The sequence below is a fragment of the Schistosoma mansoni genome (assembly GCF_000237925.1).
Source record: "Schistosoma mansoni, WGS project CABG00000000 data, chromosome 3 unplaced supercontig 0124, strain Puerto Rico, whole genome shotgun sequence".
Classification (NCBI taxonomy): Eukaryota; Metazoa; Platyhelminthes; class Trematoda; order Strigeidida; family Schistosomatidae; genus Schistosoma; species Schistosoma mansoni.
In genome coordinates this window covers 709,259-736,144 of record NW_017386010.1, presented here as the reverse complement: position 1 = coordinate 736,144, position 26,886 = coordinate 709,259, and the positions used below count along the sequence as shown (strand labels likewise).

At 33.4% G+C, this 26,886-nt stretch overlaps 1 protein-coding gene across 1 annotated transcript; it reads left to right on the top strand.

Moving 5' to 3' along the window:
* Positions 1-503: 503 nt before the first annotated feature.
* Smp_138110 (homeobox protein distal-less dlx,putative) lies at positions 504-25,905 on the top strand (the record flags this gene model as incomplete). The annotated part of the gene is made up of 7 exons (XM_018791272.1): positions 504-615; positions 5,754-6,605; positions 6,705-7,282; positions 20,139-20,267; positions 22,466-22,970; positions 23,121-23,704; positions 25,798-25,905. The coding sequence occupies 7 exons, from the start codon at positions 504-506 to the stop codon at positions 25,903-25,905; spliced, it is 2,868 nt and encodes a 955-aa protein (XP_018645549.1).
* Between the last annotated feature and the right edge of the window lie 981 nt (positions 25,906-26,886).

Genomic DNA, 26,886 nt, shown 5'->3' with positions numbered 1-26,886 from the left:
ACCTACAAACAAATTTCCCTATCGTATAACATAACATATATATAAGTAACGAGATGAACACTGAAACATTGAATGTAATCAACAAATCATTGAAATGGTCAGATTATGCAATGAATGCAATCTCGAATAATAATAATAATAATACTAGTGGTGAAAATAACATTGAAAGTTCTTGGATAATTAATCAGATGACTTGTGAAAAATTGAATATTCCATATCATCCACACCATCACCATTGTGATAATGACGAAGATAATGAAGTGAATAACACTATGAAAAAATGTGGAGAGATTGATTATGGAAATGGAAAATCTACTCAACATTTAAATCATGATAATAACAATGATTATAAAATCACGAATACTACTATTAATAATAATATTAGTAGTAGTAGTAGTAGTAGTAATGAATTCAGTATACATACTTCCAAGGTCAATATTGAAGTTGAGAGTACAAGTGATGATCAATTAATCAATTATATGGATTGTGAACTCCAAGCGATGATGAAAACAAACTCTAACTGGAATAATAATCTTGATAAATGCGGTAATAATCTGGGAATATCTAACAGTTATGATGGACATTATGAAAATTCATTAATCAATAAAACGAATAGTAAGATAATCTATTATTATTATTATTATTTAACTTGAGTGTTTCAGTTTGAATATGAGGCTTCCATCTCAATCGAATACCATAAAAACTCATATCTTGATATTTAATAGATCTCCTTGTGTATTTAGCAGTAATCATATTGATACTGTCATGTCAAATTATTTGTAAGAGTTTTGGAATTTTTCAACTGTTGATTTTGCGGACTGCAACTAAACAGTCTCTATTTTAACATATGTGCATCTCGAATGAATTATCTTAGTATTGGTCAGAAGAGGTTTTTGTGGATATTTTCATAATCGAAATCATGAGTCAATTGAAGCTAGACCACCATGGAAAACCTGGAAGCACTGAACGGCCGTTTCATCCTATTGTGGGACTATTCAGCAGTACGCATCCACGATCCCGCATCCGCGAGATTTGAACCCAGCACCTACCAGCTTCGCGCCGGAGCACTTAACCGATAGACGACTGAGCTAGCCGGCATCCAACGGTGTTAATATCTTGTGAAAACATCTTGTTATTGTCTTTTAAAATAATAACTTCCATTACATCTAAATGATGATTAATCTAAAAATCTGGTTTCGTCTCATCCGATGCTCATCAGCTGGATGTATTTGCAGCTGAATGTATTGGCGTTTGCACTGAGATATTATATTAACGAATAATATCATTCTTGAAAAAAGTATTATTGTCATATACCATTAATTATGGGTGAAATTATCTTCACCTTCTTCATATTCACTAAGTGCAATTTGACTAGAAGTTCCGGACACTTTTCTGCTCATTCAGTGAGTGAGTGGTGAATATTAGATCATGATCTTCATGAAAGCATCGAATTTACTCCAATAGAATTGTGCATAACAGACAGTTGGTGGATAACTCGAACTTCCATTTCTATAGTAATAGGATATTATTTTTAACGAAACTAAAATCCCCTTTATTCAAGATGATCTCCAAATGACTAGGTTTTTCTTTAGACAACTGATAAGACCAAATGGTAATTAGATGATCTCACTTTTAACCCAAATAAAAAAAATTACATTTAGAGTAGAGAGCTACTACATTTACTGCTTGAGTTCCCGTTCTAAGAGCTACATTATTTGTGAAGGGTACTACGTTCGTGTTTCCAGTGTAAACAGTAACACTAACATGTAGCAAGTACATTAAACTATGACAAGCCTTAAATAAGGTGAATGACGGGCTTTGAATCCCGCTGCTAGTCACAATTTATGCACTCTAAATGATAAATATTTAGTTTCTTTTAAACAGCACATTTTTTTCAAATTAAAGATCTGATATCAACCGAATTATCCTTGAGAAAGAATAATGAACATTTCTTTTTACAACTTTTGAAACTTAAACTTACATCGATCTATGATGACTCTCATCTACAAGTAAAAACCAATCTCCATAAAATATCTTGACTAATATTTTTAAACCCCAAAGAAGTATCCAGTCTCTGTAAAAACACGCATTGCATCGGAGACAAAGTGAATTTTATAGTTAAACTCTAGTAATCATAACACATACTACTCAGTCATCTGACATCAGTAACAGTATTTGAACCAATAATTCAGTAGTATACTTTGAAATAACTTCACTCCAACCGTTTGTATGATAAACATTTTACGTTTATTGATAATAGGAATACTTGCTTTATTCAATATTATATATTTAATCACGATAAAAATATCTCGCCACAAACTATTCCAAATCAAAACAACATTAAAGTTTTTTGCGAATATCCAAAAAAAATATCAGAAAGGGTCACAATTGATTGATCACTGGGTGGTGATCAATGTCATGCGTTTTAAGTCTTTCTTAGTGCTGATAGAATGCCATCGATCAAGCTGCAATGTGGTCACTAATCTAGGTGGCTCGGCACTGCGTGCACTATGTAGAGATAAGATGGTGGTTGGAGGTGGTCAACAGGAAACCCGGGTCCAGGGTTTCCTGTTGACGTTGAGGCATACAGTTAATTAAAATAAAATTTAAAAACGGAAAATTCTACCTGACAATAAATGTCTATTTGGAAAATTGATGGGAGAGAAGTTTTGGTAGACAGCTGTCGTTTACAAAAACTATATAAGAACAAATGTGTTCAGTTAACCATACTTTATTCAGTGCTTAATAAAAGTGCAATATTTAGCGTTTTCTAGCACCTTTGTTTTGATTTAGTTTATATGTCGCATGTAAGAGTGTGATTTTTATTGAAGCTTTCATTTCAGTCATCTAAAACTATCTAAATATGTTCACTTAGTATTGTTTGTTTGAATCTTCTCATTGATGCTTAGGACTGCAACTGGTCAGTCTCTTATTGGCATATGTGTATACTGTGCGTATTGCTTCGATATAGCCTAAATTCACAAGCATGTTCAGCAAAGATGGATAGTGGCTAGCAGGACTCAGTGACCGAGTGGATAACGCGATGGCGTTTGAGGCGAAAGGTACTGTGTTCGAGTCTCAGACTGAACATCAACTCTGAGATTCAGGTACATCCGGCTGACGAGTCCCAAATAGGACGAAACGCGCGTCAAACTGGATTCGACTGCTAGCCACTATCCATCTTTACTCATCTAAATATGGCTTTTGCGAACACCCCCGTTTAACGTATCTCAACTTACCGGATGTAAAAAGCGAATAAAAGGAAAGCCAGATGTTGAAATGAAATCCACAGTGAAATCATCCTTTAACATGTAACACTCACTCAATAAATGAGCGGAAAATTCTTCAAAAACACTTTATATCGCTAATGTTTTGGATGATAAAAACGAATGTTCAACAACTTCGAGGACTCAAGTCTCATCTGTGACAAATTTCAAATTATTGCTACTTGGCAATAATATGCAGTTATATACAATATGGAATTACAACCAGGTAAATACTGGCAAAATTTATGATTCAGAATGAAATCAGGAAATGTATTCAGTGAATGGATGTGTGAGACACTGGTTTCTGACTCACTTGTTGGAATATATTTATGTTTGTCGTGATAACTGAAGGCTTTGGGTTCAAATTTAAATGTCGTTTTATGTACACAATCCTGAAAAGTTCATAAATAAGACGAAATATCGGTGCAATTTTTCTTGACTTTACGAATGATGGAAGTACTTTCCGGTTGTCCTCAATGACCTAACGTTTCAACACAGTGCATGTGATACCGATTCACTTGGACTGTCTGCTCAATTATTTAAATCGGATTGATGATATTCTATCAGCACTTAAATACTAAAGGAAAAACATGATATCGATCACTACTCTGTGATCAGTCAATCATACAATTTTGAAATATTCTTCGATTCTCGATGACTGTCCAACTGTTTCAACTCGATGATGAGAGACTTGCCAACTCAGTGACTTCTAACGTGATCAGATATAACTTAAAACAGAAACTAATGGATACCCTACTGTAGTTTTCTTTTACATTCATTATAAAAGTTATAGAAACTGTATTAACTAAAAGAACAGTTGTAAAGCTAAGTTCTTAACTGAATTGTATCTCTCATCACAGATTACTACTGCCCACTTATTCTTATTTTCATAGGTTATATAATGAACTGATCTTGGTAAGGAGACCATTAAGAACTAATAAGCACTGAACATATGTTTCGTTAGTGAATGCGACTTATCAACATTGGTCATCCACAATCCTACCACCAGGACCCAAACTCGTAAATACTGGTCTCGAACGCAAACGGTTTCCTGTTTTAATTTCTTCACAATGTTGTCTCTTCTTTTATCACTTAAATGTACTAGAATGTACTAGAACGTGAATTTGTAGATGTTGTTATATGACATGGCTCAGAATCAATCACATTGGCGTACATGCATTCACTCTTTGTTTTTCATTTTAGTCATATTCCTAAAATCTCTCTAAAATCTTTTGTCTGATTTAGTTACCTAATCTTTTCTATATCTACTGATACTATTACTTTTTTCACTACTCAAGGATCAAATTTGATAATATCATCCTGTTGTGCTAATATGGTGTTACAGCTTAAACAAATGAACATATATCCCACCTTCTACATTGCGTATGACTGAATCGATGATGGAGTTTGATCATCTCTCTAAGCATTAATTTACTAACTCAGGAATCCCAACTACAAGCTTACTTAATCTTTATTCTATGTGAAATTGCATCTCAATTACTAAATATATTTGGGAACCTATTACAAGAATTTACATATACTAAACGAATTACATTTATTTTAGTGTACTTCATCATTGTCAACCTGAGTAGTTTCATGGTTGATGATACTTCTACTAATTATCTAAAATATGAATAGGAATAAATAAGATGAGATTAGTCAAGCCTTGATTTGAAAATCCGTCTTCCATTATCAAAAGTTTACTAAACTTTGATAACAGTTTATTGTCCCATGATTTATGGGATATGCCATAAAGTCTTGTTTGATCTAGGTTTCGTTTCAGTTGACACTCTTCACCATAGTGTTAGGGGGAATTCGAACTTATGTCATCGATTATTACAATAAGGAATTTTACCATTGTAACATTGCGGTTGATAGGCTTAGCAAAACACGAATACTCCTCATCTAACTTTCTTAACCACATTAATATATAACTACAAATATTTATTAATATTCTCTTCCATCAACATGACCTGATTTGCTTAATTTTAATGTGTCATCCTGTTCTTGATTTCGTAAATTTTCGTTTTTCCCAGAGTTTAAAAAGTTTGAAATTATCTATCGTCGCTTACACTGCTTGTAACTTCAGGCAATTTCGAGGCAATCCGTACAGGATGCACATGTGCCAATAAGAGCCCGATCAATTGGAGTTCTGAACATCAGTGGGATAATTCAGACAAATAATACGGAAATGAACTAAAATTTCAACCGATCGTACAAGTAACTGGATTCATGGAGTCAGTAACATAGTGGATGACGCGATGGCGTTTGGAGAGGAATTTACTAAGTTCGGATCCCGGAGTGGACATCAACTCTGGGATGCAGGTACATTTAGCTGACGAGTCTGAAATAGGGTGGGGCGGACTTCCTAGTTTCCACTGCTAGGCACCATTCATCTTTGTTTATAATATTTGAAATTATTGTAGAATTGTTTATCATTTTTCACTGAACTGTTAATAAAATTTGCTAACTTTGATTATTCCGCAGGAAATAAGTTCGATCAATATCATGGTGATATTATTAACAAATCCAACAAAGAATTGAATAATTTCAATGAGAACAAGACTAATTCATCTGAAGTACAGGGACAAAATAAAGAAGTAGACGACTCATACAATTGTCCTCATTATCATCAAGCTACCAACAATGGAATCATAAAAGATAACTGTCTATTTCAGTCAGCCTTAAGACAACCAGAAAACTCCAAAATGATTGACTGGTCCAATAGCAATAATCAAATGGTCGATGGAAATATTTATAGTGACCACTCAAAAAATGAATGTGAACAATCATTGATTTCCGATAATAAACCGGTATACCCTGATCATATTTCATGTTACCCAACTCATTGTATCACCGATTCGTCAGGTTACACTTCATCAAACTCTTCATTTTCAAATTCATCATCTGAATGTTCCACATCATCATCGTCATCATTATCTTTGACAGTAGTTAGTAAGATTAACCTACCTACTGAAGATGACGATGCTACTCATAAGAATATAATCAGTAGTTTAGATTGTACTGATGGTAAATTTCATTCTAATAGATTAAAAGAAATGAATTATGAGAAATATTTAAATATGAATTTATATTCAACACAAAATGATGACCAGTATTCCCAAAAATGTCTGAATTTGACTGAATTCAATGAAGCCTATCATCAGACTAATGTAAGTAGTAATGTGAATTGTAGAGACAACGGTTTCAATAATTCACTGACCGCTTATTTACAGTCAAATAAACATTTTATGAATAGTAATAATCATTATTATAGTAATTTTTTAATGGAGCAACAAAAGTCCACTTGGAAGAATGATCTTATGCACAAAGATTTTAGTAAATTAAAGACAAGTCTACTTGAAGGTGATGACAATGATGATGAAGAGGATGACGAAGGAAATGATGATGTTGTTCAAGATGATTATGTGAGTGAAGGTGGGACAAGGCAAAGAACAGATCATCAATTGAATTTAAACCATACTGTAAATGAATTAGACGTTAACTTTCCTATTCAATTAACAAACAATAATCCTCATGCATTAACAATAGCAAAAAATTATAACAAACATACAGCACATGAAATTGGATTTGTTAGTGGAATGATTGTAGACTATAACAATGATGAAATGATGAACAATATGACTAAAATGTTGAATTTTACACAATCACGACAACTTATCAACAATTCAGCTTTCCCGATTACCGAATATACAACAACAATGACAACAGTTCCACTATCATCCTCCTCTTCCTCTACATCATCATTATCTTTATCAAGAAAAACAATGACATCATCCAGTGTCTCCGTATCTGATATCATTCAAACAACATCATCAACAGCGAATTGTACACGAATAATTAATCATGAGAAAAATAAAAAATTACGTAAACCACGTACAATTTATTCTAGTATGCAATTACAACAATTGGCAAAACGATTTCATTTAACACAATATTTAAGTTTACCTGAAAGAGCAGAATTAGCTGCATCGTTGGGATTAACACAAACTCAGGTGAGAAATAAATCGAGTTATTTGTTTGTTTATTTCTTTCTTTACCACTGACCTTCCCAGTTTGTTTCATTTTGTTTTAATGAATTGAATAAAGCTGTGTATTTAATTAAAATTTGAAGTTGACTGATAATCACGTGGTATTTTATGACAGTTGAGATACTAAGTAGATTGCTTGATTCAGTGTAATCTTTAAATGTTAGTAAATTTGACTCAAAGTAAAAGGATTCAAGTATATGGTTGAAGAGAATGTTGAGTTCCATTGAATTCATGAACTGATCAATGATAGACCACTACTGAAAAACTGGAAACACTGGGAGACCATTTTGTCATAGTAAGGGACTCCTCAATAGTTCACACCCATGATCCAGAAAGTAGGATCTTAATGAAATTAAACAATGTCCACAACCCCATACCGATTCGTAACCAGTGAAAATCTACTGCGTCGGGTTTGAGGCAGTTATTCACCGAAAACGATGGAAGACAACCGCGAAATATCACGAACTGATTGAAGTTAGACATCAACGGATTTGAATACCGACACATTTTTCTAGATTTCAAGAGTTCGCACGCGAGACCGAATAACCTTGGTTCGATTCCCACGTGCCAGTTCGTGGGTGCGTCCCATACTGGGACGAAACGGACGTCCAGTCCTTCCAGGTCTTCAATGATGGTCTAGCTTGGATCGATTCGTGATTTCTATAGAATGTATTTGATTTTCATTCTCCTTCGTTTATTCTCTTCAACTGGACCTATTCACACAGGAGTCTCCCAGAGCCTTCGAGAGTCATCCACCAGGAGAAATTAGTTATAAGGTAACTAATCGGTGTTTAGATAATCCTGGTATTAAACATATGAGGTGTTTTGTTAGTTGTCCATTTTTGGTTAGTTATAGGAGTTTGGAAAAACTACTGATTTCCTTAACTAGAATCTCAAACTGACATTTCCATTGCACAGTGATTGTTCACAACCCATTTTCAATATATGGCGTCACCTTTCATTTAATACTTACCAAGTGTGCAAATCATTTTCTCTCTGTAGATAAAGTAAGTCTTAGTAAAAATGTGTATTGGTATAAGTTACTATACTTTACTTCAATAAATCATTTGGAAATTAGAGAGAGAGTGGCAAAAATAACTGTATTATCATCATAGTAGGAAAATGAACGCAGATAATGTAGTTGGAAGAAATGAAATGTTCTAATAGGGAGTATGAAATTATGTTAAAACTCAAGATTTAAATTAATAATGAATGGATTTGCCGCACTACAATACATTCTATAACATATCATTTAAGGTGTATGACTATAGATTACAAACTTCAACTGAGAAGTTTACTCCTCTGGATACCATTCATTTTAAAAAATTCAGTTATCTCATGAAGTGATGTCGCGATCTATTTTGACGGCCATTAACCATCTTCTATGCTATTATCCATCACACATCGAGGTATACAGCAGTTTGAGTTTGCATGATTGTATCATAATTAGTTCAATAAAATCTAGACCCATCACTAGACATCAGAACAATGTCCGATAGGCTACTGGTAATCAATATTATTCATTTTTCTAATCAATATCTCACCATTTAATGCACCACATTTTTTGTAATGTATTTGTGGCTCAAAACAATTACAGTAACCGACTTCAACGTTATATTTTTTTCACATGTTCTAAATATCACAGGATTCCTTACTAAAATCTCCATTCAGAACTACTGAAGACAATTTAGGTAGTCACAAAACATGGAATAGTTAGTTTTAACACTTACACAAAATTTCTATTGACTGATCACTGGTTAATGACTGATGATTTGTTCTTTAGGTCCTTGGTGCATCATAGAGAGTATTGATGTATTAGTTCCCTAAAGATTATAAGTACTTCGTTTCTTTGATAAGCACTAACTAATACCTCTTGATTTCCTTCAACCACCAAAGAACTTAAATTATATTTGTTGTAATATTGAGTAACTTATATGTAGTTAACTGACTATAATTCTTGATGTGTACTGGATATAATACCGAATAATAATTCAAAGGAAAGTTTTTAGTTAAGTTCGTATGAAAATATATTACTAAATGACTGTTTTGCCGAAAGTAAGTAAAAAATATCATAACTAATTCACCAAACAATGACTAAATATATTGCATGGGTTTGTATTTTCTTATTGTTGATATCCAGGACTGAAACCGAACTGCCTCTGTAGATATATTTTCTCCCTGAGTTAATTGCTTCGACAAGGACATTTCGTGACACATTTTCAGTAAAACATGGTTGTAGCCAACACTGGAATTCAATACACCTAGTCCGTACTATTTAGGTCTCTACAGCTACATGTGTCTGTATCCCAGTGTTGATATTCACAATTCAACCCAAAACCAATACTTATCGCTTCAAACGACAACGGATTATCCATTGAGCTACGGAGTCGTGATAGTCAACAACTTGTTCAGTGGATAGAAATTAGTCAACCGCAGTTGTGTCATGAACAGCACGATAATACAAACTATTACAAATAACATCATACTCTTTGAATAGGTCAATGGCTATACTAACTTGGTAGCTCAGTAAATAACGCGTTGACAGTTGAAACACAGGTTACTGCGTTTGAATTCCAATATGAACATTAACACTACAATGTAATTACATCCGGTTGATAGGTTCTAAATGGGACAATACGATCGTCCCTAAACTCATCCACTAATCACAAACTATCATAAAAAGACAAGAATTGTTTATCGACTCAATAATTAGTACATAAGTGAAGTGGTATAATATAAATAAATAAAGGTCACCGGTTGCCAGTTAATCACTCAAACTCTTACCATTTATATCTTCCGATCAACTGATAAATTTAACCATTACTTACTGATCAATTAATAACTAGTAATTTGAGAATAATTAACTCACTCAATTCTCAACCGATAAGTTACAGCATTTAACTCCTCTCTACATTTGATTCAGTCTGAGCACAAAATGTAAAGCTCAAGTTGTAGTTCATTCGGTTACAAGGCTCTATTAGGAGGATTATTATAATCGTTATTTTTTTACCAAAACTGAGAGTACAAATCAGTAATAATGATTATTCATTGAATTAAGGATCAACATTTTGGACTATTGACCAGCGAATCAGCCAAAAGTTTTTCAACTGTGATGTATCCTAACTGATTCTAATAGATAGTCAGTTCTGTTGTTAGATAGCTGAATCAATGGACACTATTGAACATTTTTTCCATATTAATTCTCAGTTGGTTTCATTTGTAAACAAGCAATTGATATTCTTGATAAATAATAATTATTTTGAGTTATAGAACATGAACTATATATGCGACACAAAACACTGGAGGGGGTAGGTAATTCATTAAACTTGTAGTTGATTTGTGTGTTTTCATTGTGAATGATTCTTTAGTCACTATTTATTCCTAAACTGTGGTAAATATCCAAAATATTAAGTGAAATACAACTTTCACCCCATTTAAAATTTATAAAAATTGTCTTCATTACAGACTTTCTAAGATGTGAAGCTGAGTCGAATACTTTGTGCATTTTTGAGAAATGTTAGATTGTGATCCAATAACAAATAAAGTGGTAACTGTAGCCTTAAAGTCAGTAAGATCATATACAATTTAAGTTACAAGCATTTGTTATTATGGCTTTCAATTCTTTCACTAAACTAAAAAATATATTATAAGCAAAGATGGATAGTGGATAGCAGTGGAATCCAGGACGCGCACCAATTCTTCCTATTTCCGACTCGTCAGCTGGATGCATTGGAGTTGATTTTCACTCTTGGACTCGAACCTGGTACCTTTTTTCGCAAACTCCATCGCGTTATCCACTCAGCTATTGAGTCCTGATAGCCGCTTGCTTGTGCAATGGGGTGAAGTTTAAATTCACTTAGTATTGTTTGTCTGAATCTTCCCATCGATGAGTTAGGACTGCAATTGATCAGTCTCTAATTAGCATATGTGCATACTGCGCGTATTGCCTTGATATAGCCTTAATTCACAAGCAAGTGTCTATCAGAACTCAGTAGCTGAGTGGATAACATGATTGCGTTTGAAACAAACGGTACTAGGCTGGAGTCTCAGAATGCACATCAACTCTGAGATGCAGGTACATCCAGCTCACGAGTCCCAAATAGGACGAAACGCACATCCTGAATTTCACTGCTAGCCACTATCCATCTTTGCTTATAATGCTTGTGAATTAAGTCTATATCGAGACAATACGCACGGGATGCACATGTGCCAATAAGATACTGACCAGTTACAGTCCTAAACATCAATGAGCAGATTCAAACAAACAATATCAAGTGACTTTAAAAGATATATTGTTTCCATAGTGTCACTACCATTGATTATTGAATTTAAGTTTAACCGCTGAATTGATTTTCTTAAATCTCTACAAAACAAAATTCTGTCTCCAAATGCTTACATTTTGAAAAGAAAACACTATAATTATAGGTTAAGTGGACAATTTAATTATTATTTTCACTATTCATTCTTTCCCCACTTTTTATTTCTTATGGAAAGAAGGAAAAAAAGGTGTTGTTGTTGTTGTTTATCACTGTATGTTATTAAAATCTGGTTTATGAGATAGGCAAGTAGTGTTAAAATACTCCGTCGGTCCTTTTTATTGTTATTTTACATTTGAATGTATATGTAAAAACTGTGAATGATTAGTGAATGCACAGATTTTATCAACGTCTAATTAATTTATATCCTACTAAATCAAACATATAAGTAGTTTAAACATAAGTTGTTAAATTCACTTGATATTGTTTGTTTGAATCTTCTCATTGATGTTTAGGACTGCAACTGGTCAGTCTCTAATTGAAATATGTGCATACTGTGCGTATTGCCTCGATATAGCCTAAATTCACAAGCATTATAAGCAAAGATGTATAGTGGCTAGCAGTGAAGTCCAGGATGTGCGTTTCGTCCTATTTGGGACTCAGTGGCTGAGTGGTTAACGCGATGGCGTTTGAAGTGAAAGGTACTGGGTTCTAGTCTCAGAGTGAACATCAACTCTGAGATGCAGGTACATCCAGTCCCAAATAGGACGTAGCGCGCGTCCTGGATTCGACTTCTAGCCACTATCCATCTTTGCTTACCATAAGTTGTTAAGTTAAAATCGTTCCAAATTCAGTTTCCATGACGAACAGAAACTGATAAAGAGTCAAAAAACACTTAAAAATCTATTTAAAACTCATTCGAGTTATGCATATGCAAACCTCTAAAGTATAGAATCTAGGACATTCAATGCTCCAAGTGAGAATGATAACTTTAGACTATTGAGTAAAAATCCAATAGTTTACATATTCAACGTTCATCAATTAGTAATCAGATGGAATTATCATTTAGTAACATCAATGGTATCTGCCTCCAACAGGTTACTGTGGGGATCTCAGAATTTTAAAATATCATATTAGAGACTGACTACACTTAAACATTGTAATTAAAATTAAGTGGATCCTATGATACGCAATATCACTAGTTTAATCCTGTTACTTCATAAATGAACATCGAACTGGTGAAACTCCAATTCACACAAACCTCTTGTCTATTTAATAAATTAATATATTTATAACAATCTACCCAATGCTCAATTTATTCAAAATTATTAAATCGAAACTTGGTAATGATACCTACTCTTCTCTATTTGTTTTAAGTAAACAATTATTTTCTAATTTAATAGTTGAATTCATGAATTAATTGAAGCTAAATCACTATGGAAAACCTGATGGCACTGGACGGTCGTTTCATCCTAATGTAGGACTCCTCAGCAGTTCGCATCCATTATCTCGTCCTATAATATCCACAAAATCCCTTTCTGATGGTAATAATTTTCTAGCTAATCTCAATTTGAGTTATAGAAACTATTACCACAATCTATTTATTCATTTAAAAAATTATTTACATAACAGAGATAAGTAAACTTATAACAGCTATTTCGTCCTAGTATGGGGATCCCCAGCAGCGCGCATCCACGATCCCACCCATTGGATTCCAACCCAGAACCTATCAGTCTCGCGCGCGAACGCTTAACCTATAGACTACTGAACCGGACATACACTGCCGAGTAGTCTCATACAGAAACAAAACAGCCTTCCAGTGCTTCTAGATTATCTATGATGGTATAGCTTTAATTAACTTTTGAATTCAATTATTAAAATCCCTAAAATCTCCACAATACCCCCCTTTCTAATAAAAATCTATAACGGTTCATCAATTTCTATTTATAAAATAGCACGTGACTTGATGATTAATTTAATTGAATAACACGTGTTTAATTCCTTTTCTTTAAATGAAATCACTCAAGGTCAATCAATAAAGAAGATAATTAAACTTATATGATAACACATATGTCATAAATTTAAATTATTATCGATTTTTATTGTAATGATTTTATAGTTCATTTAAATTAATACAACAACAATAACAACACCCCCATCATTAAACCAGACACATTAATTATGACGCAATCAAACACTAATAGTAATAATAATGATAATAATAATAATAGTTTCTAACTGACATTTTGAATTGATGACATGTAATGAATAGGGTAATAATGAAAAATGTTGGTTTTCAATTCCTTATAATAAAAGAAAAACACTTTTAAACTATAATCATATTGACAGAAGTGGGTTTTGTGGAGATTTAAGTAATTCTTATATAGTTGAGATCATGAGTCAATTGAAGATAGACTACCATAGAAAACCTGGAAGTACTGGATGGCCGTTTCGTACTACTGTGAGACTTCTGAGCAGTGAGCATCCACGATCCCGCCTCGCGAGATTCGAATCTAGGACCTATCAGTCTCCCTCGCGAGCGCTTAGCTTCTAGACCATTGAGCCGGAATCCAACTTTGTTAATGTCTAACTTCGACCAATCCACGAAATTGAGCAACCATTCACCAATGTCTTCATTGAGTTGATATCTCACAACAGACCTGGTTGAACTTCACCGGTTACTACTTCTCACTAGAACTCCAGGAAATATCTCATGGAGCCAGCCACTAGTGAGCATATCATCATTATCAGGAGGAGGTTTTGTGGAGATTTTAGTAATTTTTATATTGACAGGTTTGTTTAAATTAAAATTAATGTGAAATGAAGATTATTTAAATATTTTTATCAATATTTCAATATCAATATTTGAATTTTAAAGGAAAATTGAATAGGTAAGTGTACATACAGTATAGGGATTAGCCAATATGAACGTAGCCTTTAGGTTGTCTGTGTGTGTGAACTACAGAAATTCATATATACAATGTGTATTGGAAACAAGTCTGTGCATTAAATTCACTTGATATTGTTTGCTTGAATCTTCAACCAAGCAATACCAAGTGAATTTAAACTTTACTCCATTGCACAAGCAAGCGGCTATCCGGACTCAGTAGCTGAGTGGATAACGCGATGGTGTTCGAAGCGAAAGGTAGTGGGTTAGAATCCCAGAGTAAACATCAACTCTGAGATTCAGGTGTATCCAACTGACGAGTCCCAAATAGGACGAAGTGACGCGCGTCCTGGATTCCACTGCTAACCACTATCCATCTTTGCTTATAAGTCTGTGCATTGTTTAAAACATTTTACATGATAGCGGAAAACTATTTACTTTTACAATTATAGAGTGACATTTATAGTAAAAAATGTATCAAATGCTTAATTGTATCTCTTCGAATTGTATATAAAAGATAGATCAATACTATTCCCTAAATCTTAATCATGATATAAACCTTAAGTTGGTGGCAATACAGATGGATTAATCAGATAGATCCCATAATATTTGGGAGATCATTTTATTCATATATATATGTCACCAGAGCATTTATACATTGTAGATAACGTCATTTCATGATGAAAACCGATACCCCCTAATAATAACTTCAAATACTTAACTTGTAACTGGGATGAATGCAGTACTCTTAAAAATCTGTTAAAGTCCTTTTAATGATTCGATAAGATGGGTAATCTATGTTCAGAAAAACGAGTTTGTCTGTTCCTGTTTTTTATGGACATTTATGGACAGAATGATCTATATATAACATTAACCGACTTGTTATTTATGTAAAATTGGCTTACACTTCGCAATCTTGTTGTTTTATTCGCAGTAAAATATCCACTTGTGAAAACCGTCTTCTGACTGACTAGAAACTAGTTGGAAACTTTTCATGTCTGTTTTAAACTCGTCCCTATACCATAATGTCTCCATCGAATGATTTGATAAACTGAGATAGAGGGGGATTTTTCAAAACTTAATTTAAGCTAATTTTGATAGTCCAGCAAGATTTTGCCATCTAACGTTTTGTTGCTTTCTGTCATCTGTAAAATTGCCGTAGAAACACAAAAGTTTTTCATTGATTTATTACAAAATCAGCCATCAAGGATAGAAATTGTTACTAAATAGCTAGTTTATGGTAGATTGCTATGCCTCAGTAGTGGATATCCATTGTATCATATTAAAGGATCTTCCTAATCTTCCACCTGGTGATAATTATAACCTCCTTCAGATTTAACAAATGGATCTTTACAAACTAATGATCAAAGTAGATGGTATTTTGTGGGTAGTATCAGTCACAGATTGATTGATGAAATTCAGACACGTCGAGAATTTAGACTAATCTGTGACGAATGTAGCCCTACGAAAACAAATCTGCACAAAAACCCTTGGATTAACAATTTTAAATTGAAATATAGGGTGCATTCGTCAAGAGTGTACTCAAATTTTTATAATACACGTCTGTTTCTGTTTAAGATGACACACACATCATTCTGATACTATAAAATGTTACATTTAAATCGCTAATCTAAATATGTGCTTCTGCAGTATACCAGTGAACATCAGTATGCATGCTTACTACCACACTAGGTTGAGTCAAGAACCCGTAGATCTTCAAAGAAAGAACAATATACTGAGATCATTATGTCAATAATCATTGTCCCACACCCACAAATTTAATTTTCACTCAATAATACTTAACGATCCTTCAATATGATTAGTGCTCTTTGTTTTACTATCGAGATAATTAGACTCCACTGATCATGATACCTCATTTAAAATCTTTGAAATCTGTCATCAAAACACGTTGTTAATAAGTACTAACAAGGTAAAGGAACTATCAACTCAACTTCCTGAAAATTTGTCTTTAGACTTTACTGGGTACTGAACACGAGGCTATGCTGAAACAGCTATACAGTACATCATATTTCATCGACTTACTGAACATACATCGACTCAGGTGGTTGAGATAGATGTCATATATCCTTAACAACTGCCTGCTTCGGCGGGAAACGTTTATTGATGTAGTAGCAAGTTGCGAAAAAGCTTGAGGCGGCCAAATCAATGCTGGGTATAAGTTCACACAGTCAGTGAATGTTCGTCTGATCTGTATAGATACATCTAGGTTACCCGATTAAGGTCCATATGAAAACCACAATAAGTCGTTGGAGATGACAAGTGACATCGGTTAAAAACCAGTCATAGCGGTGTAAACAGATTCACTCTTTATCTTTTTCTGGGTCTTCAATCTCAGTGTCCCTTCATCTCGATCTATATTTTCAGAGATTAGTTTTCCCCATTATCATTACTGCAACATTATATATATATATATATATATATATATATATATATATATATATATATATATATATATATATATATATATATATATAACTTTGATTTAGTTACTATTTCTACTTTAAAATTCATCTTGTTATCATCTCTTTGGGACAACGCATATTTGTTCCAAGCTCTAAACTGATCATAAATGACTAATAGACTTTATTAACTAATTTATCCTGCTCAGTGGTCTATCGGTTAAGTGATCTGGCGCGAAACTAGTAGGTCCTGCGCACTGCTGAGAAGTCCCATTCTAGGACGAAACGACCGTCCAGTGCTCCAAGGTTTTCCATGATGGTCTATCTTCAATTGACTCATGATTTCAACTATGAAAATAATTTATCCTTAACATTATCTTTCTTTATCATAGTGAACTAAATAAAAAAAATATGTTTTCATAATTAATACGAAACAATTTCCTCCGTTAGTTACATTATATAATGTAATGGAAAAAAACTAAGACAAACCTGTTTCATTTTCGCTTTCAATCCCCCCCTCTCTCTCTTCCATTCTCTCATTCTCTGAGAAAAAACAAACAAACAACAAATGATCAAAGAGTCAAACAATAAACCCATGAATACATCATCTACACTACTTTTTTTTCTTTTTTTCTTAATTTGGGTAACTTGTTGTCATTGTTGTTTGTTTGTCAGTTTCTATGTATCTATACCAACCATCAAAAAAAATCAAAAGATGATCTAAATACTTTGATATTCTTCTTGATCTTGCTTCAGTGAATATAGTTTCTCTTTTTGAATCTTACTCTTTTTTTCGTTCGTTTATTTTGGAATTTATTCCACTGTTTGATTCTCCTTTGTAAGATAAAAAACAAACCATGATATCTATGAATGCAAACAAGTGTGTGTGTGTGTATGTGGATGTGCGGAAGTATGATTTTATTGTTACCATTGCTGCCATATCTGCCATGATTCTCATCGATGACTGATTGGATGGATGGTTAATAAATAATTATCCAACTAATACTTTTAACCAAATAAAGTCAAAGAGACAACGGAAATTTCACCCCCCCCATTTCATCGTCATCATCGTGATTGTTGAATAAACTTTGTTCAATCATGCATAACTTAGAAAGTATCGAAGCAATCTGTACGTAAATACATAAATGTGTGTGTGCACACAGTTTCGAAAATACTGTACACGAGATGAGAAAGCGTAAAGAAAGAACTAGAACTTGGAAATATTGTTTTAAAAGAAAATACAAACGGGGAGCAAAATGCCTCCATTTTCCTTTTGTATAAGATTAAAATGAGAAAAAACTTTCATTCTTCATTATTATTTTAGTCAACTATCCAAACAAAAAATGTTACTTGGAAATCAATGCATATCTAGTGTAATGTATAGACGTATTTTTACCGTACTATATAAATTACTTACTTACTTACGACCGTTACTCCCGGTGGAGCATAGGCCGCCGACCAGCATTCTCCAACCCACTCTGTCCTGAACCTTCTTTTCTAGTTCTATCCAGTTTTTGTTCATTCTTCTCACGTCTCTCTATTTCTCGGCGTAATGTGTTTTTTGGTCTTCCTCGTCTCCTTTGGCCTTCAGGATGTACTATACAAATAGGCTTACATAATTTCTATTTGGACATTCAAAACACAAAATGCAAAGAAGGTATCTCTTCTCAGTAAATTTGTTATCAAACTGTACAACAGTGTATCTAGATGGAATTTCAAGTGCTAGTTCCTTCAATGAATAGATATGATGATTTAATAGGAAAATTTACACTATTAAGTTAAATATTATAAACTATTACGTCATAATTATTGTTTGTTGTTCATATTTCTTGAAGGAATTAACACTTAGAATTTCATTTATACTTACGACTGTAAAGTTTCATTATTAACTCGTCCATGTGTTTACTCCTGTTACCCCTCATGGAGGAGCATAGGCCGCTCACCAGCATTCTCCATCCAACTCGGTCCTGGGCAATCCTTTCCAGTTCTTTACAGTAAACATTCATCCTTTTCATATCTGCTTCTATTTCCCGGCGTAATGTATTCTTTGGCCTTCCTCTTTTCCGCTTCCCTTCCGGATTCTAAGTTAGGGATTGCCTTGGTATGCACATTGGTGATTTCCTTATTGTATGTCCGATCCACTTCCAACGTCTTTTCCTAATTACCTCTTCAGCTGGAAGCTGGTTTGTCCTCTCCCATAAAACGCTGTGCTATTTCAGCATGAAGTTCAGCATAAATGCACATATATATAATATTGATCTTGATGTAAGCTTTCATTTCAAACATCTTACGGTTACTAGATTACCATGAATTGATTATGGACTTGTTACTTAATTTTACATCACTTACAACCAAATTGTCATACACATATCTATTGTGATTCCATATTTGTAGTGTGTTGTAGTCAGGTAACTTATGTGTATAGTCCTGTGAGTTTATGATTGATGAAGATCTTACAACAAGAGAAGATAAATCTGCTTGTTGCTTTCTCACTTTTTTTGATAGGCAACTGGAAATAGATTCATACGCCATTTGTTCCCTCAGGATACTGGAGTTAGCCCATGTGCACCATTGGTTTGGAATCAGGGTTTTCCAACTCTCCTAGGTGGACGCACCGTATCCAACAACCCGGTTAAAGCACCGGACATTTGCTTTTCGTCCTCTCAATTTCGTAAACAACAGTAGTGCCACGAGAAGGCAGTGAATAGGACTTCCGTGTCAAAGGCTATATAGGCGTGGCCATGTGAGAGCGTACTCTCCCCACTCTCGGCCGTACCAGGACATTTGGGGGCATCTACAGAATAAAAGGCTAGTATAAAATGTTATGTATTGGAACGATATGACGAAAATGAATGGAGATAATATGAACACAACAAGAAAACAGAAGCAAAGAAAGAGTATGGAAAGAATGAAAAAGAGACTATTAATTAATAAGATTAGAAATTAGATGCAGAACATTAACACTAGAATGAAGGTACACCCAACTGTGACGTCATCGAAACAGGCCGAAACGTGCCTACTTGATTCTGCTTAGAGTGGCTAGTTTAATATACCAAGTTTTTGCCCTACAAAACTGTATACTATATTACAGTTATTCTATTCCAAATCAAGATGGTAGATAGAAAGATGGTCATTTTTTTTATTGTAAATACGAGTCATAATTGATAAATCAGTTTTCGTAATATTAACTTACGTTGCTATCCACCTAAAATATACTTTTACAATTACTTGGATACTGTGTTATTTTTGTTTAACAGGTTAAAATATGGTTTCAAAATAGGCGTTCAAAATTTAAAAAATTAATCAATCAAGGTCATGATGTATCACTTTTAACAAATTCATTATCTTGTAAATCAGAAACAAGTGAATTGAATAATCAAACAGAGGTAAGAATTGTTTATAAATCAATAAATGCACTTTTTTAGATAACTGAATACATAAAATTAATTTTTGTATTTCTATCCTCTTATTGATGTCAATGATTGTAATTGATCAGTCTCTTTGAAAACATACGCAACTTGTGTGGGTTGTTTGGGTATACCATTGAGTAGTAAGCACTATAAACAGCTATAATCGGAATCCAAGATGTACATTCATCAGGTGGATGTACTGGCCAGTGACTATCTGTACTTAATAGTTAATTGGATAACATGATGTTACTTGAAGTGAAAGGTGTCGAGTTTGAGCCAGAGAGTGAACACTAACTCTGCGATCCAGGTACACACAGCTGACACTTCCAAAATAGAACGGAACGCGCGTCTTGGATTCTACTGCTAGTCACCATCCAACTTGGGACAAGTAAAAATAACAATCACTAGCATATACATTTTTGCAAACCAGTTTAAATATTCGAATGACCAAATACTCTACACGTGAAGAACTTTATTCTATTAATTTTCGAGTGTTACTATAAATAAACTATTATGTAACAATAACACTACTAGCTTTCAATCGATAGTAATAATGTTTTCGAGCTAAATAAAAGTGATCTTTATCAGCATTAAGGTTTTGTGATGATTTTACTTAGACCACCTCAGAAAACTTAAATGTACTGAACGGCCATTTCGTCCTAATATGGGACTCTTTTGTAGTGTGCATACACGACCTTGTGCAAAATCTTGAATTGATTGAAGTGAGACATTAATACCATTGAATGCCAGATCAGTAGTCTAGAGGTTAAGTGTTTGTTCATGGGACTTAAGGTTCTGGGTTCAATTCTCAGTGGAGAAGTCGTAAATTTCCACTGGTGAGGAGTCATTTCCTGGGACGAAACGGCTCACCAGTACTCTCAGGTTTTTTAATAATTGTCTAAGACGAGTTCGTGATTTAGAAATCATAAAAAAATGATCCTTATTTCTATCACAATAACTTATTTTGCACATTCACCAGTGGTACATAGATATGTATGGCAATTTCAGAGATGAAATTAAAAAAATATAAGGTCAATTCACCATTCAATTTTCAACAGATCAGTTCATTCAATCAGCATAACGATTAATTGTGAGTGTTAACATTTGACGGGCACTTTTAAAGTCACAGGAATATCTTTTGGGAACATTCTGAAAAAAACTTCATTCTTCATTTAATTCAGATGAATTATTCTCTATGTACAGATTCTTATACTCTGCTCCTGGTTACCTTATCCATGGGGTCTAATGATACTACCCAGTTCCCCGAATAAAGTGAGTGGGGAGGGGTTTGAACCGTAGACTTAGCTAGATACTTTATCTACTGAGCCTCCACTTCAAGAAGTACAAATATTCTGACCCACAAGAGCTTTAGAAATATGAACATCAAAACATAGTGCATGAGTTATCCAATCATTTAAACCAGTGACCACGTCAGATGAAGGCAGTGTGCAATTTAAAATGAAACCATTTCTGTGTGGGATTAAATCGAACACATCAATTCTTAGTCAACTAGAAACACTAAACAATGTAAAATTAGTTTACCATCAGTGAGCAATTTTTGGATTTAATTTAGTTAAGCATCATATCAACTGGTTAGTTAGTTACAAGTAGAACAACTCTGTGACCACGTTTATGAAGAAACAAAATAGCTTGGAACAAACAAAGCATATGAAACACAAAAGATGAATGTCAGCTCATAAAAATATCTTTGTTAAGACATAGTGATATTGTTATTTAGTCACACATAGTGGTTAACTGTAAGATTAACTGTAAGACTCTTCATCTGGATGCAGTTTGTCGACAAGCCACTGGCTATCTTGACTCAATAACACAAATTATAGTGTGTTAATACTTGAAAAGATGGTTGCTGAGATTGAATTTCTGCATGAAAATCAACATTGAGGTTCATATATATTCATCTGACAAGTCCCACTTTAGATGAAACATGCAGAATAAACTCCACAGTTAGTTGCAATCCAACAAAACTTCCATCATATTGAGTAACTGAGCTCAGAAACCCACAACCACTATACACTAAGTAACTTGTAATCAAGGATAATCACTGACTCTTGTTGATTGTCGCCATCCATCTAACAATATTCAAACATACGTAATATGATATTTTTAAAATTTTCTCTTTTTTCCCCTCCGTTTCTTACCTTAATTTAATCTAGAATATTTATGAAGATTGTCATGATCTCTTAATAAAAACTATACCATCTGAAACTGATATTCTTATCAATTCAGATGATATACCAATTGACTCTTCATCTGGATTTGAGAATGGTCATTCAAATAGTAACTCAAACAGTCCAATCAATCAATCAATAATCAGTTCCCCTGAAACTAATCTTAATAAACATATTACTAATACTAATGCCAATAATAACTATATTAAATTGAATGTACAGCCTAATAACTTCGTAAACTATCAAGGATGGCCAACAGATCTAAAAGATGATTACAGTATTTCCACGGATAACCAAATAGTTCCAAATCAATTCAAATTCAATGATCCAGTTCAATGTAATAATTATTTAAATCAAACTTTTTATTCCTCGAATAATACTGATCAAATAAATCTATTGGATGCATTACCAAGACCATATTATTGGACAAAATCATTGTTTGAATCATCATCATCGTCATCATCTAACTATTGGTTACCAATGGCAACAAGTAATCAATGTTCATATTTTAATCCCAGATCGTATTCAACTCCAAGATGCGACAATGATGATAATAATGATGAAGATGATGGTGGCGATGATGATAACAACAACAATGATGATGACGATAACGATGATGAGCACGAAGATAGTGAATTAGAACAGGATACGAGTAATGACACTAATAATAATAATATACATGACTTATGGACTTTGAATAAACTCAATGATCACAGTTATTTCAATCCAACAACGAATAAGGATAGATTAAACAATTCTGAAATAATTTATTCCAAATCCCCATCACAAACTTATTCATCATATCAAGGATGGAAAAAATATTGTTTCAATAATGAATCCAATCAATTAGCTTATAACTTTGAACAAGGTAATTCACCGAAAACATCACAAGATCCATTCAATTACAATTTCCATTCCTCTTGTTCACAAACATTACCTGAAACCCAAGCAACACCATCAGTAGAAACACAACCATCATCATGGTCTCTTATAGAATCAATCTGTGTACAACAACAACAAAACACTGGTCAGACTGAAACTGAACTAAACCATAAAAACTCTGTCATTATTACAAATCATAATTTCACGAAAATGTCTGATACTCTTAAAAACTCTATGATTTCATTAACAAGTGAATATCAATTTCAAAAGCAACAAGAACCACAATTTCCTGATCCATGTGAACATACAACATCAGTAACATCAACAATGACATCTATCATGGTTGATTCAACATCACCGTCATCATCATTATCCTCCTCATCATCGTCATCGACATCATTACACAACAACATATTGTACATTTAAATTAATAAAAAACATGTTTCACTGATGAATACTGACAAAGGATGAAATTCCAATCAAATTATTCCTTCATTCTTCTATAAATAAAAATACATATGAATAATAAGATGATTCTTTATATATTTCACCTAATAAAGCTAAATATAATCACTATTATTGTTAGTGAATTAATCATAAGTACTACCTCGAAAAGTACGTTTTTGGTTTCTTCTTATACAATAACAAATTAAGTGAAGAGATACTACTGAATAATTTGATCTATATAAGTAGTGTATATTCTAATGTTAAGTTAATGTAATTAATAATCATTAAAGGAAACATAAACTGGTTTACATACAAAGAAAAGTGTAAAACACATATTCAGGATAAATCCAAATACCTGTCATTTGGATACATGAATAACTATGAATATACAATGATCATTACATCGTCATCCTCCTCATCATCATCTCTATCAGCTTGTATACTGTTTGTTTTTATTTGTATAAGGAACTTGAAAAACTATTGTTGACTTTGTTACTTTACAAAATTGTTACTTCTAAACAATACTACTTAATTCCTTTATATATAATACAACAATTTTCATTTATTTTATCTATCCATTCTAGTAGTTTAAAGAGATGATGCATCTTTACACAAATTATTTATTGTGAGACTCCTCAGCAGTGCGGCCGTCCAGTGCTTTCATGGTGATCTAGCCTCAATTGACTCATGATTTCAACGATATAAAATTACTAAAATCTCCACAAACCCCCCCCCTCCTAAAAATTGTTTATTATCAAACGAATCAACAATGATATATAAGAACTTTCGTCTAAATTAGAGTGAATAGTTTCACAGTATATGGGCGCCGAGTTGATATAAGACATTTAATAGTATGAAGAAGATATTTGTAAAATCTCAGTGAATGAATTTGAAGTAAATCCAACGTTTTGCTTGGCAATCTGATCCAAGATTTTTCAAGGAAATCAACAATGAGTTCTTCAATAATCTACGATTTGTATGAAGGTTGTTTAATTTGAAGTATATTTGAAACACTGAATTATATTAGTTAAAGAGTAATTCAAAATCAAAGATAATTGAATAGTTATGTTCTCTTCAGTGATGAACATTCTTCATGTTAGTTCTCACAGATTTGTTATATCTAGAGCTTTTATCCTTCTAATGCCGCGTACCACTAGACTACTTGAACGATCGAACCCGCAACGTCGCAAGAGAGAAGACAGAAGACTAGTAAGTAGGAAGTTTATTCCCCAAAACAGTGTCAAAATATAGTACAGAAATCTCATGTATTTATAGTTTTTTGACTGAGAGTAAATCATCATTTCGGACAACCAATAGGCACATAGGGGGTCATTCGTATCCATCCAATAGGGAAGCTACACGTCGACATTCTAGAATATTCCCCTAGCAGTGATTGGATGGAATGTCTTCGGCTCTTTCTGGGCTTCTTGAAGGCTTCCTAGAGTTTACCAACGAACCATCCTTACAAGATTATATTAGGAATCATCAAAACTTTGATAACGTGCTAAGATTGATCGAAGATAATATTGAATCACTTACACTAGTGACCATATTTCATCACGATCAATAGAACATAGTCAACACTAAAAACTAAACGAACTCACCAGTAGCCAGTACTTAGTGGTTAGTTAATGTAAATGTAGAGCATTGGATTAAAACTTGATAGTTTTATGAGCTCAATCATGTGTTGAGTTTTTACAGTTGAAGCATTTTAAAATAGGCTGAAATAGACGTCCAGGATACCCCAATGTCATTCAACTAATCACCAGGAAACGAATCGACCAATGTTGTAAATTATGTTCACATTCAGAACTACGTTATTCTACTAACAGTAATATTGAAACAAATTTACAATCAAAACATGGTTAACAGATGGGGGAAATACAGTTCATAGTATCGCTTTCATATTCTAATAATATAAAATACAAATAGAGTTGGAAATACAGAATGTTTGACAGATATCTGAAGCTAATGAACGTTTATAAAAGATAGTAGAATCGACTCACAAAAATCATGCAAATATACAAATGATGGATACTGAACTACTGGCTAAGCAATCTCCATCAGATCTGAAATTCCCTGACTCAACCCTTTGATAAGATCTTGAGTGTGCATTGCTGATGAGTTTCATGTCGAAATGAACGAGATGAGCACAAAGCCCCCTGGTTTTCATCAATCTTTAATCTGTGACTGGTATCACTAAAACTTATATCTGACTTTGATAAAATTTCAGACTTTTTTTCGTCATCATACTTAAAGTTATTTACCGAAACAGTGAAACCAAGAAACCTATTTCAGTAAATTTAATACATCCAACTATTTATTCCTACTCACTTGGTTTGTGTCAGCAATTCAATCAAATTCAGACAAATGTTTTCATATATATATATATCCCTTAACACTCTGGATCTAGTTACATCCCTTCCTGTTATATTCTATATTCGTAAAGAATACTTGAATTTTACTGAAACTCTACAATCGTAGAGTCACCATGACGTTTAATAGACTTACATTGACTTTCAGCCAGTTACTTGTCACTTTTGAAGACAATGAATGGATCATTGATTGAGAGCAAGTATATAAGCACTAACCTTGTACTGGAGTGAACAAGAACACGGGTGGGGACAATCGAATGTATGTCAGCACGAATTAGAGACTGTCTCACTAAATATGATAACCTACAGTAACAGTTAATTGCAAAATAACAATCAATTGTCTCAATCTTCACTGTTCCTTCTGTAAATATCAGTCCATCTTCTCTAATTTCATTGTTTGTGCATTTTCATACCAATTGCGCTTCGTTCCTGTTCTTTCCTCATCGACCTTCTGCGAAAAAAATTCTATGCCTGACCATCACCATATACTACTTATGTGGATATAAGTAACCCACACCACAGTACTATATACCACATTTTGTTCTAAGCTATCTTTACATCAATCAACCCTAATCTATTTACTCAAACAAGTACAAATTGTTATCATGTGATTATGGGCTTATTCATAACATTTTACTTATAACTCAGAGTTACGTTAAGTCTACGAAAAGAGTTGATGATTTGTAACGAAAAGAGTATTTC